Source organism: Lissotriton helveticus, chromosome 7, assembly GCF_964261635.1.
Source record: "Lissotriton helveticus chromosome 7, aLisHel1.1, whole genome shotgun sequence".
NCBI lineage: Eukaryota > Metazoa > Chordata > Amphibia > Caudata > Salamandridae > Lissotriton > Lissotriton helveticus.
The window spans coordinates 499,044,618-499,061,485 of NC_136068.1; the positions used below are offsets into that span (position 1 = coordinate 499,044,618).

The 16,868-nt window shown below is 48.9% G+C and overlaps 1 protein-coding gene across 2 annotated transcripts in view; it reads left to right on the forward strand.

The window, feature by feature from the left end:
- KAT8 (lysine acetyltransferase 8) overlaps positions 1 to 16,868 on the forward strand; it is a 340,257-nt gene that overhangs the window by 28,024 nt on the left and 295,365 nt on the right. For both annotated transcript variants that reach the window (XM_078652506.1, XM_078652507.1), the window contains exon 4: positions 13,877 to 13,930. In XM_078652506.1, coding sequence (XP_078508632.1) covers positions 13,877 to 13,930 — 54 coding nt within the window. The remainder of the gene's footprint in view (positions 1 to 13,876; positions 13,931 to 16,868) is intronic.

The following is a 16,868-nucleotide window of genomic DNA, read 5'->3' on the forward strand; positions in this document are numbered from 1 at the left end:
AATTTGTGACGAAAGGAACTCCTCAGAGAAAGGAGAAAGCAGACATCTAAAATACATATGTGCTGGCATCGGAAGATGGTTTGTGAATCTGCTTGAGAGTCATTCTCATACAAAAGAATTCAGGGGATTGACAGCCAGTACTGGATCTGCTCAGCAAATAAAAATAAAAAAACATTTAAAAATAGGGGATCGTGCCCCGGAAATTATTCTGTTCCTCAAGAAAGTAGATTTCCTTCCTTCTTGTGGATGTAGAAGTCCTCTATTTCGACATTCCAACATGCAAAACACAGGAAGGTATTTTGACACTGGTAAGCCTCCTTATCCAGTTCATGATACTGCTTTTTGAACTTGAGTCAGCGTCACAAGTTTTCAACAAATGTGTGGCACAATAGCAGTTTTTTTTCGAATGAAGGCTTGCATCGATTACTCTTATCTAGATGGCTGGTTGATCATGGCCCATACTAGAAAGCTTTGGATATGCTCAAAATGGCTATGCAAATACAAGCTTGATTTTTGGCAGTCCTTATAAAGAAATCAGTTCTGTATTTAAGCTATGGCATTGTAGCTCTAGAAGCAAAAAAAATCAACAGGGAAGAATCTGTGTTCCCATCTCTGGAGAGAGGCAGCAAACTAATAAGGCCAGCATCTTATACTGTCAAAGCCCTATTGGGAAGCATGTAGTCATTAAGTTGCACCTGTCTCAATGTCTGCTCCACATGAGGACAATTGAAGAACTACATTTGCAGTGGGAGCAAGAAAAAGGAGATTGGGGATGCATAGCTTGATTGCCTGCCAGATTAAGGGCCTTACGTTGGTGGAAAGGTGAAAAAAGATGGATAACATTTTCAGAGATCAAACCTCGTACTGGCTAGTTCACAGGTCTTAATACCTGCAGACACTTCCCTGTTGGGAAAGGGCGTACATGTACACGCACTTTACATCAATGGGTCTGTGGCCAAATAAAGGTCATCTTTGTTTCAGTCTGCTCAAGATTGCAGTTGTCAGACTGGCTCTGAAAGCTTTACTTCCAACATTGAAAGATTTGCAAGTCAGGATACGATCATAGACCACCACCATGTATCCTATTCTCAAACCAGCTCAGACTTTGGCTCTGTTCTCTCAAGCACCATTATAAAATGGCAGGTATACAAATTGATCTAGATAACAGGTATTTAGAGCTAATGTTTCAAAGGTTGAGGTGACACCGAAGCATATGTTTGCAACAAATAAAAACTCTAAATGTTTAAAAAAAAAAAAGGGGTCACTGCCTAGGATCTCCAGAGGAGGCCTTTGTAATGAAATTGGCTAATTACTCTTAACTCCTTCAGTGCTGTACAAGATCAGGAGAGAGCACTTTAAAGTAATCCCGATTGTTCCTGGTTGGCTGCACCCACATTGGCACACTAAATTATGCAGCATGTCTATCCAAACTGATTCAGATGATCACTTGATGTCCAGGAACATGGGTCTCATCCAGAATGTGGTCATTTGAACATAGCTGAGGACTACAAGCAAATACCCAGAGCAGCTAGAGTGCTGTTCTCTATTAAGAACTGTACTCTGAAATTAACGTGCTTTGTAATAAGGGCATGAAAGGAGAAACTGGATCTGCTTACGTAACCTTCCTTGTTAACACTTTACATTCTGAAATTAGCTAAATCTAGTCTCCTATACCTCAAAGGGCATCTGGTAGCGGTCTAGGGAGACCTTTGAAAACCAAATAAGCACTCTCCATTTTTAGCCGTGCTCATCAAAGAGTTCAAAAGGGGTTTATTAAAATGTTCCCCTCCAAACACAAGTCCATCACTGGCTTAGGAGCTCAACGCTGTTTTGACAGCATTAATGAGATCACACATAGAACAAATTCACAAATCCTCTGTATATCACCTTTCTCATGTGCATTAACATCATCTACCTAAGTGAGTGAGTTACTAGCTCGATCTTGTAAGGCTCCATGTCTCAGTTCTCCAAATACAAGGTAAGGTATATTTGTGGCAAATCGTAGATACATACCTAAATTTCCAGCAGCATTTCATTTATATCACAGTATCTTGCTGCTAGCATTTTTTTCAAACCCTGCCATGGCAGCAGAATCATTCTTTTGACATTAAGGTGTGTCTCAAAATCTGTCTGCAGAAAATCAAACACTTTTATCAAGTGGACTACTTATTCATAGCTTACGGCCCTTGACATTGGGGTACATTTATAAACAAACAACCTGTAGCCACATGAATTGTCTCCTGTATAATGCTTGCACATCTTTCTAAGAAGAAATCACTTTATAGAACTGTCGGGGATCATTCAAAGAAGTATAGCAATAACGACTGCTGGTCGCAATCTGTAAAACCTCGACTTTGAGCAAAATGGACGTTTCCAGTTCATTGACATTTCGACCAGAGAGGAAGCAGCAGTTGGATGAGCAGTTCTCTGGAACCTTTGTTCCCAATAATGCTAGCTAGCTTTTCCCAGTTTCCACTGTTAAAGTACTGCTGATAATCTTGAATCAGGCATGTGAATCTATAGGGCCCAATGCTGGTAGAATTGCCCCCTGGCCGATTTTTACATCTGCACGACCCATAGTTTAATATGTCTGCATTTCAAAAATTAGGAAAATCCCCTGAGCTGGTATTTCCCCCTTATCAGGGCATATTGTAGACCATATAAGCAGGGAGAAAACACTTTGAAGTGTTCCACAGCTGCATTATGGACCACTGACTGATAAAGTAAACAAAGAAAGAAAGGCCATGTTAAAATGAATGTAAACAATTTATTATAACGTTTTATTTCAGAATCATCCCTGGGCCTTCGCAGAATGTTAAAACGTGAGCAAATTACCAGTATTTTTTCTAGAAAAGCTGGCAACCCTAAATGCTGAAGAAGCGAAACGGTTACAAACCCGTAGTATGTTCACTTATCCTGCATGGGGTCTTTCATAGATTTACATGCCGCCTTCCCATTTCACGAGGCTCAAGCTTAATTGCGTGTAAATTGTCACGAGGTAGAAAATTTGGCAGTTGGGAGTTGTTACCTCTCAACTGCGCACGAGCCCAACCTCCCTCTTCATGGTGTACAGTCCTTGGCTTCGAGAGTGTCATAAGACTAGTTTCGAAGAAACACTTTCTTTGTTTTTAATCTGCATCCGGCCTAGGACCCGCCCATTAAAAGAGCATTTTGGTCACTCTGCATATTGTAGAAAGAAATGCAGAATAGGGAGCAGCAGCAGGAGAAGTTCATGGCAATATGGGATCAATTCATTAGGAATTTCTGGCACAAAAAGAAGCTTGGTTCAATAATGTTAAGAACTCGTACTTTTTTTTAAATCAATTGGGCGGACTAATTCTTTGAAATAACTTAACTAATCATGTTGCAGTAAGGGAAAAATCGTTTTTAAAAAGTGAATGCGCTATTTTTCAGCTTTTCTTTGTCCAGCTGACAAAATGGCATTCTTTAAATCGTGCATTCAAGGTATTAATTTAAATGGCAATAAAACATAGCACAACTGAAATTGGCATTTCCATCCCTTGAAAAATACATAATACCATGTTATATTGTATAACCATTACCTAGGTAGTAAACTTTCATTAAGAGAGTTGTATTAAACCAATGTGGCTTTTAAAAGCAAAGCTATGCCATCTGCATGGTGTTTTCCATGGTTTATTCAGTATAAATAGTGACCATTGCAAAACTCTGGTGTTTACCGATTTTACCTTTGGGTATACGGGGTAGCTGAGGTAAACTCAAAGCAACACTCCGAGCACTGGTTCTTGTTAGCTGTCTGCCTCAGAACCGCCCTCGAGGCCTAAACATATGCAGTTTAAACGTGATTCACGTCACGGGAAATAATTACTAATTGATATGTGTTTATCCAGTGTGAAAGGTGATTTAACAGTGTGCAAAGCATTGTTAAACTCTCAATGTCGTTATGTATTAAAGCACTGCAGAGCAACCAAGGGTTATTTTATCCTACAAAAAATGCTTTTCTCCCTCGTACCATTAAGATACATGTCGAAGGAGCCCCAAATGTCACTTTATTTTAGAACACGTGAGAATGTTATTTTATTCAAAGTGCCGCTTATTCTTGCAAACAAATTTCCATCTATTGACAGGAAACTGTATTTCCCCCTTCTATGAAGCCTTTTTTGCAAAGCAGCCCCTCCATACATTACAACACAGCTCTTAAAGCCCACGAATTATAAAATGATAACAGCTAATATCATTGAACTATTTCAAACCATTAAAATGTAATGCTCTTGTAAATTTTTTTGCATTTGAACATAGTGTTAAGCGCTTTCAGAAAGTTACAATTGCATAAAAATGCATACGCGAATCATCTTTGCAGTGAATTATTTCCTCTGAACTTTAAATATTTTCAGTTTAATACACAATAGAATCACTTTCAGAAATAGAAATGATAGTTTTTTGTAAAGAACGAACTTGCTTTCTGTATTTGGCAAACTGCTTTCCCTTTTAATGCACCTCTTACATTGCTCCTTTCGCGGGCTGGAGTCTGTCCCTAAACAAAAGTATTTGTAGTTGTACAAAAGATTGTGGATGTCTTGAAAGAGTGGCTCTTACTCTGCCCTTTTTCACTCTCATTATGATTTCATTCAGGGACTCTGCTATTGTATTTCAGGCCCTCCCCTCCCTCCTAATCTGATCGAATATTTCAATGCAAAGTGTGTTGAGTAAATGTGCCATTTCATCGGGGGTTGAATCTACACACCAGCAAAGGGGTTTATGCTAAGCTCCATTGGTACACGCCCCCGGAGTACTCTATAGGCTACATATAATGTTATTAAGAATGTGCAGACCTCGCCTATCCAATATTGCGTCTTCATACAGAACACCGAGGATTATTAATATTTAATCTCCCCCCTTGTAATGAGAACACACCAAAAGAAGCCATTCTTAAATTTTAATCTTTCAAGCAACGTGTTATTTTTTTATGTGTAAATCTGTTTATTGAAACTAAGTTTCATGATTAACATCTCTTTACCATACGGGCCAATTTTTCTAAAGTTTTCAATATAAGAAGCACATAAGTATCCAACATCATAGTACATCGTGGGAGAAATTGTATGGTAAATTCAAGCAGTGGGATGTGACAGGGACTCTCTAGAATTGCACTCCATTCCTGGTCAGTATAGGGACGGGTCAAGTCAGTCTCCCATCGACGACGGAGAGTGATAAGTTGCGGGGCAGTGTGGTAGTGCAGAGCATCGGCAAACCAGCATGTGAGGTGTCTGCCCCCACCTATCACCTGTAAGTATTGGACTATGAGGTGTGTTGGAGGTTCGGATGTTATGTCACCCTAGTGCTGCATTAGTATGCCCAGTAATGATTTGTGAAGTCAAAACTGGCCCGTGGGTAAACTATCTTCCTCCATTGAAGTGTCATAAGTTCCTAACACACACTCTTTGTATAAGTCACCCAATGTGCTTATTCCCGCTGCATGCCATGCCTCCAGTTCCACCACAGTCGTTGATCCGGGTGTTCTGGGAGTACCTAGTAATGCAAGTCCTGGTGTGTATGGGAGAACCTGTTTAGTGATATTTAGGCATCTGCTATAGCATCTACATGCCACACCCAGTAGTAGCAAGTCAGGTGTACTTAGCCTCGCGCAGGGGTGAAACGGGTGTGCTATATCTGTTGAGGATTGCTCTGGTATGGTTGTAGCTATGTCTGATAGGTGTAACCCCACTAGCCACTGCGCAATCCATTGGATTTTGGCAGCCAGGTAATAATGTTCAAATTGGGGGGCCGCAAGGCCGTCCAGGTTTGTGGGGGGGCAGAGTTTTGCCAAAGCAACCATACATCTCAATTTATTCCAAATGAAGTCACCTGTTTTTTGAATTTCTGAAAAAACGTAGTTGGTATGTATATGGGTAGGTTGGGGAAGAAATATAGTAAACGGGGCAGCACCACCATTTTTAAGAGAGCCCCTCTTTCCATGACCACTAGATGTAATGTGCACCCAAACATCATCTGAGCATGGAGCGCAGTGATTGCCCGCAGAACGTTGCCCTCAAACAAATCTGTCATACTATCATATATTTCTATGCCCAGATATTTGAATGTGCGCATATAGAGAACACTAGACTTCAGAGTAGATGGAGGGTATACTCAACTGGATTCTCTAGTTACGCCTGTGGGCCTCATAGGGGTTAGTTAGCGGTTTGACAACGGGTCCCATGCAGGATGATTTTCAAAAAAAGTCAGGTGAGCGTTAAAGCTTGCTCAAATTGCGTCCACCATGCTAGCCATCTAAGCTACCAGCAACATATTATTTGTTAGTGTTGAATGAAAGCGACCTCTTATAGCAGGACTGGGTACTTACTTTGGTTAGCATTTTAGAAGCCCAGTGAAAAGTAGCATAGTGACGCGGTGAGCTGCATGTTTGTCTTTTCTCCTTCAATACATTTTAAATGCCGTTCACACATACTGTGACCGTTCGATTTCTCTGAGAAATTGAAATAGATTCAACATAGCAACTTTAGAGCTAAGTATCTAACAAGCTATCCAAAAGAATATAGCATTATGTGAACACGAATATAATGCTATTGTTTTACACTGTTTTAAAACATTTGGAAATTATAAGCAGATTATACTGATCCCCCCCCCCCATCTGTATGTTTAGTAAACTGTTGAAATAAGCAGAACCAATTTCATTTGCCTTCGAGATAACTCCGCAAAGTAAGCGCTCAGTGCAGGATATAATCTACAGATTGACATATCTGAAAGAAACAGGTTAGTATTAGATTCCTTACCTTAGAATATCCCCAGGCGTCAGTCTGGATCCGGAAACTTTTGCGTAGCAGTACCCCTGCGCGTCGGTAGGCGTCGTCTGCAGGCGTCCCCTGCGGCTCCGCGTCCGTCGTCGTGCGCCGTGATGACGTCGCTGGAGTATATAGACGCCGCCTCTGCGCGCTGACGTCAGTTCTTCTTTTTTCCGCGCCAGTTAGCGCAGATCCGAAGAGCAGTACTCCGGTCTTTTGACCAAAGTTTTTGACTACTATCTACTCCTAAGGTGCCGGTAGGATGCCCGGGTTTAAGAATTGTGACGGGTGTGACCGCACGATGTCGGTCACGGACCACCACCGACTCTGCCTCCGGTGCCTGGGCCCGGACCACGACGTGGACTCCTGCGTCGATTGCCGGGCCTTGACGAGCAAGGCTAGACGGGAGCGGTCCCGCAAGCTGCTCGAGCTCCGGGTGTCGGCCCCGCGTCGAGAGCGGTCCCGGTCCGGCCGGAGGTCGAGGGAGCGGTCGCGAGAGCGGTCGCGGAGCCGCCACGAGCGCTCCGGAAGTCGTCACCATTCCTCTGGTTCCTCAGGTAAGAAACACAAGAAGTCGGGGCGTCGTCATCGTACCCCCGACTCCCCCCGACGCTCGCGCGATGCGGCCGGGGGTTCGGGTGGCCCCACCCCCGCGTGGGTCGCCGGCGTGGCCTGCTCCATACCCTGCGGTCCCTGGGCAAGGCGTGTCGCGCGAGGAGATAGAGGAGTTCCTCATGGCCATGAGGGCACTGTCTCCTCCGACGGGGCCTACGGCGCCTGCGGGCCCGGTGGTCCCGTCCGGGGGCCCGAGCGGTTCGGGTGCTCCTGCCCCGACGCCGTCGGGTGCTCCGGCCCCGACGCCGCCGGCGGCTCCGGCCCCGACGCCGCTGGGCCCTTCAGGGTCGACGCCGGCTGGTCCACCGGCCTCTCCGGCGCCGATTCCATCGGGGCAACCCATGGTGCCGCCTCCGCGCGGCGCCGGGGCTCCGGCGCCGGCTCCGGGCGGCGCCACCCCCATTCCCTCTCCGTCTCCGGAAGCGGAGTCGGACCGGCGTCATCCGACGCCGAGTCCGACGCCGATGGGGCCTGTGAACCCCGAGGAGCCGGTCTACATTGTTGACTCCGAATATGGGGAGGATGTAGAATACGGAGAGGGTTGGGAGGGGTCTGAGGACCCTCTGTCACGCGAGTGTCAGTACGACGTGGACTGGACAGGTGATTTGGGTGACGCCAGTGGTCTGGACGACTCTCCTAACCCTGGTTTTGTCTCGCCTCCTACTGTGGCCTCGGAGGCTGGGGCTGCTTATTCAGTGGTGTTGATGAGGGCTGCCAAGGCCTCACACCTTGATCTCCCCGTCGCGGTCGTGAGGCCTAACATCCTCACCGAGGTCTTCAAACCGCAGGCATGCCCGCAGGAGCCTCTGCTGCCGTTCAACGAAGCCTTGACAGACGTTCTTTTGGGCACGTGGTCCAGGCCCGCTTCAGGTTCGCCTGTTGATAGGAACGTGGCCAGACGCCACCGTCCGTGTCCGGACGACCCCAAGTTCCTGTCCACCCATCCCACCCCTGAGAGTCTGGTGATCCAGGCCTCGACTTCCCAGACCGCATTCCCGTCGGCCCCGCCCGACCGGGAATCTAAGAGGTACGACCAGTATGGGAAGAAGGTCTTCTCGTCCCTGAGTTTGGGACTGCGGTCTTGCAACACCGCATGCCTCTTGGGCCGCTACACCCACTCTCTGTGGGATACGGTCGCGGAGTTGCTGCCTGAATGCCCGCAGGAGGTACGGGTAAAGCTCGGCAAGGCTATGATTGAAGGCCGAGATGCAGCAAGATACTCCATCAGGTGTGGTCTTGATACGACCGACTCGCTGGGCAGAGCGATGTTCACGACGGTGGCGATTCGTCACCCCGCCTGGCTGAGATCCGCCAATTTTTCGGCAGATGTCCAAAATACTTTGATGGACATGCCGTTCGATGGCAGTCGCCTGTTTGGCGACAAGGCGGACCACGCGCTGGAGCACTTCAAGGACTCCAGGGTCACGGCCAACTCCTTGGGTCTTTCGACCCAGCGCCAGCAAACGGGTTCGTTTCGCTCCTTTCGTGGCCAAGGAAGGGGCGGTCCCACACCTGCTGCCAGCCACGCACCGCAGAACACTTCTCAACGCGGTGGCGGCCGTGGATTCCGCCGTGGAGGCGGTCGGGGACAACGGCGAGGTCAGACCACACCTCCCCCCCGCAGCATCAGCCTCCAAATCCTCCTAGTCCGTGCTTTCAGGCCCATGTGGGTGGCAGGGTTCGCCATCACCACTCCCGCTGGCGCACTATCACATCGGTCAGGTGGGTGCTGCAGCTCGTCCGAAGGGGCTACTCCCTCCCCTTCGAGACCACTCCTCCAGCCATGCCACCGCAGAACCACCGTGTGTCGGGGGACCACTTGACACTTCTGCAGGAGGAAGTTACGGCCCTCTTGGCCAAGGGGGCCATCGAGCGCGTTCCTGGGCCAGAAGTAGGGTGTGGTTGCTATTCCCACTACTTTCTGGTACCCAAGAAGGACAAGGGGGGCCTGCGTCCTATCTTGGATCTACGGAACGTCAACGGCTTCCTCCGGAAGGAGAAGTTCAAGATGTTGACTTTGGCTCAGGTCTTGGCTGCTCTAGACCCGCAAGACTGGATGGTGGCGTTGGACTTGCAGGATGCGTATTTTCACATCCCCGTCCTGCCGGCCCACCGGCGTTACCTACGGTTCACGGTAGGCCACGAGCACTTTCAGTTTATCGTGCTCCCATTCGGCCTTACCAGCGCCCCACGGGTATTCACGAAAGTGATGGCGGTGGTCGCAGCTCATCTGCGCCGGTTAGGGGTTTCAGTCTTCCCCTACCTCGACGACTGGTTGTTGAAGGCGGGCTCGCCCCAGACAGTCGTCCACCACCTTCAGATGACGGCAGACCTCCTGCACGAGCTGGGGTTTTCCATCAATGTGCCGAAATCACACCTGTGTCCCTCTCAAAAGCTCCTTTTCATCGGAGCGGTTCTCGACTCGGCGCAGTTTCGGGTTTTTCCTCCGGAACGGCGGGTCCGGGATATACAGGCTTTGATTCCCATCTTTCAGCCGTTATCCCGGGTTTCGGTCAGGTTGACGCTGCGGCTGCTGGGGCTGATGGCTTCCTGCATCCTTCTGGTGCATCACGCCCGGTGGCGGATGCGGGCTCTGCAGTGGGACCTGAAGTTTCAGTGGGCCCAGCATCAAGGCAACCTATCCGACCATGTCCTGATCTCGGAGGGCACTGCGAGACAGTTGCAGTGGTGGCTTACGGACCGCGATTGGGTCAGGGGCAGATCCCTCTCCCTTCCCCAACCGGAGCACGTAGTTGTGACGGACGCGTCCCTCCTGGGCTGGGGAGGCCACTTGGGAGAGGCGGAGATCAGAGGCATCTGGTCTCCGGCGGAGTCCCGGCTCCATATCAACATGTTGGAGCTGCGGGCGATTCGCCTAGCACTGAAGGCATTCCTCCCCTTTGTCAACGGGAGTGTAGTGCAGTTGTTCACAGACAACACCACCGCCATGTGGTACTGCAACAAGCAGGGCGGAGTGGGGTCGTGGACCCTTTGCCAGGAGGCTCTCCGTCTCTGGCAATGGTTGGAACGTCAGGGCGTGACTCTGACGGTTCAACACCTGGCAGGTTCTCTGAACGTCAGGGCGGACGAACTCAGCCGTCGGTGCTCGGTGGATCACGAATGGCGTCTGAACTCGGACGTGGCGAAAGGCCTCTTTCTGCAATGGGGAGAGCCTTGGTTAGATCTATTCGCCACAGAAGAGAACGCGCAATGTCATCAGTTCTGCGCGTTGGAGTTTCCAAGACGGCACTCGCACGGCGACGCCTTTCGGCGCGAGTGGAGCTGCGGTCTGTTGTACGCCTTTCCGCCTATACCACTTCTGCCCAGAGTGCTGAAGAAGATCAGGCGCGACCGGGCCCAAGTTATCCTTGTGACTCCGGACTGGGCTCGAAGGTGCTGGTATCCCGAGCTACTCAGCTTGTCAGTCGGTCCCTCGATCCGCCTGCCCCTTCGGGAGGACCTTCTGTCGCAGCAGCAGGGGACGGTCCTCCACCCGAACCTGTCCAGTCTCCACCTCCATGCGTGGAGATTGAGCGGCGACAGTTGAGGCCATTTGACTTGCCTCCTGAAGTCTGTGATGTGATTCTGGCAGCCAGGCGTCCCTCCACAAAGTCGGTATACGCCTGCCGGTGGAACAGATTTGTGGCATGGTGCACAGCAAAGGCTATGGACCCTCTCTCTGCCCCTCTTTCCGAGGTTCTCCTCTTTCTTCTCTCTCTTGCCCAGCAGGGCTCTGCTCTGGGCACTATCAAGGGCTACCTTTCTGCCCTTTCGGCCTTTCTAAGGCTGCCTGATCAACCTTCTTTGTTCAAGTCCCCTATTGTAACTAGATTCTTGAAGGGCATCACGCACATGTATCCACCTGTTCCGTTCGTGATGCCTCAGTGGGACTTGAACCTGGTTCTGACCTTCTTGATGTGCGCTCCCTTTGAGCCACTTCATTCCTGTCCTCTCCGTCTTCTCACTTTAAAGACGGCCTTCCTGGTTGCCATCACCTCTGCCAGGAGAGTGAGTGAGCTCCAGGCTCTTTCTGTCAAACCTCCTTTCCTGTCCATTCATCCAGACAAGGTGGTTCTACGAACTAGACCTTCTTTCCTGCCCAAAGTAGTCTCTGCTTTTCACATCGGGCAGTCCATCACCCTCCCCTCCTTCTTCCCGCCTCCGCATCCTTCAAAGGATGAAGAGCGGCTCCATCGTCTGGACACAAAACGTGCGCTTTCATTTTATATGGATCGCACACGCCAGTTCCGGGTGGATGACCAACTGTTTGTTGGCTACGTGGGTGCGAAGAAGGGACGGGCGGTACATAAACGGACCATCTCTTGGTGGGTCGTTCTGTGCATCAAAGCGTGCTACTCTTTGGCTCGGAAGGAGCCTCCTGTTGGGCTGAGAGCCCATTCCACTCGGGCCACGGCGGCTACTACTGCCCTGGGCCGGGGAGTCCCTTTGCAGGACATTTGCCAGGCGGCTACGTGGGCCTCGCTGCACACCTTTGCGAGGCACTACTGCCTGGACAGTCAAGTCCGGAGGGATGGCTTCTTTGGCCGTTCGGTCCTCCAGGACTTTCTGGTGTAGGATTGTATTGGTTCGCAGACCCACCACCGGGGTTGGTATTGCTGGGGTATCTATTCTAAGGTAAGGAATCTAATACTAACCTGTTTCTTTCAGATGAACAAGTTACTTACCTTCGGTAACGATATATCTGTAAGAAACAGTAGTTAGTATTAGATTCCTTACCGCCCATCCTCCCCGTTCTGCGAACTGATACCTAGGGTTAAGGACATCCCTTTCAGGGCCCTAGTTTCAAATGGCACCAGTGTTGGTTCTCTCATGGCTCTGCGTGTTCTGGCGCGGAAAAGCTGTGTACAAAGAACTGACGTCAGCGCGCGGAGGCGGCGTCTATATACTCCAGCGACGTCATCACGGCGCACGACGCAGACGACGGACGCGGAGCCGCAGGGGACGCCTGCAGACGACGCCTACCGACGCGCAGGGGTACTGCTACGCAAAAGTTTCCGGATCCAGACTGACGCCTGGGGATATTCTAAGGTAAGGAATCTAATACTAACTACTGTTTCTTACAGATATATCGTTACCGAAGGTAAGTAACTTGTTCATTAGGAGCAGGCTCACTCCACCATTCTTCCATGATTGATAGAAATAAGTACAATTGAGTAGTAATGTGAACATGTTATTTACAGAAGTATGACATTTGTAAGAAGTGGTAGCAAGTACAATACAAAACACTTAATGATTACTTTTCCAGCACCTTCGGTATTAACAATGTGGGCTGGATCTGAGTAGTTTGCTGGCAGATGTGGTCCCAGAATAGTTTAACCAAAAATATTGGCTGACTTAAACATTGTGTCCTAAGTAATGTTTTGAAGTTAGTAATAAAACACCTACATCCAATGGCCAATATGTTTGTGAATAATATGCAGGACGCAATGTTATGGTCGAACACTATTTTTCCTAGGGATATTTTAGCATACTGCTGTTTAAACCTCCAATGTCCGGCCATTTAGTCCAAAGTAAGTGTTGCGTTTGAACATTTGATTACATTTTTGTGGCATTAGAGGATATACTCTCTGCTTGTGTGCACACTTTATAATTAGGGGGCATATTGGTTGGAGCCCTCTATAGAAGAAATTGCTGTAGGCCCTGCCACTTGATTGGCTGTAGGTCACATTATGGAGACTGGTTGTACGTAGCCTAGGGCCGTTTTCAACTTTTAGTGTAAAGGTACACTGCCATATTAACACTAATTAACTATGGTTCCCAGCCAAACGGTGGAGAATAATTCAAGCATGTGAATTTGTGAAAGGTACCTATGCTGGAGAACCGAAGTACCAGTTAAGTATTTCCCTTCTACTTTCCACCCTATGGCCCTTTGACAGTTCACTCACCCCCACATTCCTGGCCTTCTGCTGGAATTAGGCAGGGGGTGGATTAGATAAGGCTGTCAGTGGGGTGGCGTTAAAGGCAGGAGTACCGCACTACATTGCTCATTTCCTTTGGCACATTAGCTCAGGGTCTTCTACAACTTTATATGGGCCTTAAGGGGCGTGCAATGTTCTTGCCTAGGCTTGGGAGTAAGGAGGTAAGCGTGCTAAGCCCCAGCACCCTTTTCACCCTACACAAGGACCCTTTCTTCTTCCTTTTTGACCATTGACAGCTCTTTTGGGCTGGGAGATCATGATGGGGACACCTACTATTAGGCTGACAGAAAAAGAAGCATGGTACTGCAGGATCAGAAGAAAAGCATGGAGGGTTTTTTGGACATTTAAGAAGGTACTTGCATTCCCCTCTGGAAATTGATCCCCTTGTTTTCTCAGTTGAAATTATTTACTTTCTAATATATTGCATAGCAAAAATATTCTGTTTATCGAAGGCTAGTCTGAATAATTACCAATAAACACTTGATCAAACATAATTGTATTAATTTTTTGTATCTGACGATCACTACTATTTTCCTTTGTTTTCAGACCTATGCAGAGATGGACCCCACCACAGCAGCCCTCGAAAAAGAGCATGAAGCGGTCAGTAGAGCTCTGTACTGGTCTCAGGTGGAGGGGGGAGGTCTAGGGGGGTTCCGAATATACATGCTTAGGTTTGTGGGTCTAGGGTGAATTAATGCTCATTTAGATGTTTTAGATGTAAGATGGTCTTTCAACCATTCCTTGGGAGATGCACATATTTTATGGAACTTTTATTGCATGTTCCTTTCCTTTTTTTAGGTCTCGCCTACGCAATGCGCGTGCGCTGCACTTGTGGCGGCATCCACCTTGCGGGAGCGTGCAGGGGTGCGCCACAAGCATGAGTACAGTGCTTGAAAATGAGCAGACTGCTCTCCTAAGTGCGCGTGCCTCTTTACTTGAATTGAATGGAAATTAAATTTGTAGAGCGCAACTAAACCCGAAGGCATCTTGGCGCTTAAGATGGTACAACTGTTTGGTCAGAAGTGAACTGGGAGCGGGTTATTGGTAAGCTTCTTGATAGAGCCAGGTCTTGAGTGCTTTGCGAAAAAGGGCATGGGAAGCAAGACCCTTAAGGTCCTCAGGGAGGGTGTTCCAAAGTCTGGGGGCGAGAGCTCGGAAAGTTCTTCCGCCCCATCTGGCCTTGGATACTCGAGGGACAACGAGCAGATTTTTGTTGGAGGAGCGAAGCGCTCTACCAGGGACATAAGGGGACACAAGTGACCGAATGTCTTCGGGCCCAGTGCCATTCAGGGCACAGTGCGTAAGGCAGAGGGCCTTAAAGTTTATCCTAGCCTGTGTGGGAAGCCAATGCAGGTTCTTCCTGATGGCCGAGCCTGAAGAGTGGTTCGGGCCATCCATGACAAACCGGGCCACTGCACTTTGCACAATCTGGAGGCGTTGGACCGAGCCGTTGTTAATGCCTAGATAAAGTGCATTGCAGTAGTCCAGCCTGGAGGCTATAAGAACCTGTTTGCGAACTTCTAGGGAGAGGTAGTGGGTGATTTTTCTTAAAATCCTAAGGGCACCACAGCAGGTGGAGACTGTCCTGCTGACCTGTTTCTCAAGGGAAAGAGTGGTGTCCAGGATAACACCCAAATTACGGGCAGAGGAGGAAGGCGTGGGGCAAACGCCAAGGACAGGGGGCCACCAGTCCATCGACCAGGTCTCATGTTTGGCTCCAAAAATAAGGACCTCGGTTTTCTCCCCATTCAATTTGAGGAAGTTCTTGACCATCCAATCAGTGACCGCCTCCATACAGTTTTTAAAGTTAAGAGCTGTAAAATCCACAGATTGTGTTATGGAGACCATGATCTGTGTGTCGTCGGCATAGGAAAGAACTTCTAGGCCAAAGGACCTTACAAGCTGGCGAGTGGGGCCACATAAATGTTAATAAGCGTAGGGCTCAGGGAGGAGCCCTGGGGGGCCCCACACTTCACAGGCTTGATTGGCGAGATGAAGTCGCCAAGCTTTACTCTTTGCTTCCGTTGGTCAAGGAAGGATGTAAGAAGGCTGAGTGCGGGACCGTCTACTCCCAGCCTACTAAGGCGGCTAGCTAGAATACATGGAGAGAGGGTATCAAAAGCCGCTGTTAGATCTAGCAGCACTAGTAAAGTTGTTTGGCCACTAACAACCTTGGCCCGAATACTGTCGACAACCACAGTGAGTGCCGACTCGGTGCTGTTAAGTGAGGCAGTTAGTTTGGAAAAGTGCGCCTTCTTTTCAGCCAGCCCTGCCGCTTTATAGCCCTTGAGGAGGGTTTTATGTTTGTCCTTCTCTATGGGGTCCAAGTGTGATCTCCATAGTCTTTCTTGCCTCCTACAGCCCTGTCTAAGGGTCCTAAGAGAGTCCGAGAACCAGGGGGCCGAGGGTCGCTTCCTGGCTGAGTAGTGTTGCCGAGCCGGGGCGAAAAATTCGACGGCCTCCGCCAGGGTGTTGGAGAGCTCGAGAGCCGCAGCTTCGGCTTCCTTTATAGGCAAGATCGTACGTTTGGACAGGTCCCGTTCACTGACTTGCTCCGCCTTCTCCGTCTCCTTTTTGCTCGTTCGCTCTTTTTCCCTCTCTTGGTTCAGCCGCGCATCTCGCCCAACTCTACTTCTCAGTCTCCTTTTTACTCGCTCGTGCTTCTTCCCTCTCTCTTTTCAGCCACGCAGCTCACCCAACTCTACTTCTCAGTCTCCTTTTTGCTCACTCGTGCTTCTTCCCTCTCTCTTTTCAGTCGTGCAGCTCGCCCAACTCTGTTTCCACATGTTCAACACCGCTTCTAATCGGCAACAATGGCGGCTGCACTTTTCTTCTTGTTTGTCTTGCAGTTTTATATAGCTCGAACTCGACCTGGAGGTATCAGGGCTCTTTACACGAGCACCAGCTGTTCCAGATGGGCACATCTATGTTTTGTTAGGCGAGGGGAGATGAAATGATTTGCCCAGAATCACAAGAGGTTGAGCCGCAGAGACTCGAACCTGGTTACCCAGCTTTGAGGTCGTACGCTCTAACCATTAGGCCACATCTTAATGAGTCCAGTCTGCAGGGACAGGGGCCCCTGTACTTACACTCCAGAGTGTGTCACTCCTGGGCATGTCACTCTTAAGTTTGTCAGTCCTGTGTGTCTCTCCTGAGATTATCACTACTGGATGTATCACTACTGGGTGTGTCATTACTGAGGGTGTCACTCCTGAGTGTGTCACTGGGGTGTGGGGGAGAGCAAACAACCCCGTACTGGTCACTGTGTTCTATTTGTATGCCGATGCTTGTTTAAACCCGAGGAGAGGCACATTTGACACGTACTGTAATGTACAAACTATGCACATCTGTCACGCTCAGACTTCTGAATGAAAGGCAGCTACAGTTGAATAAATGAACACTGATCATGTCTCCCAGCTGTTTCACGTGCACCCCCCACACAGGGCAGTGCTTCGATGCGCACCCTCTGAGCTTTGTAACACTCACTTGCAGCCTTCGACTCTGTACACCTCGAGAGCCACACTCCTATTCCAATGTG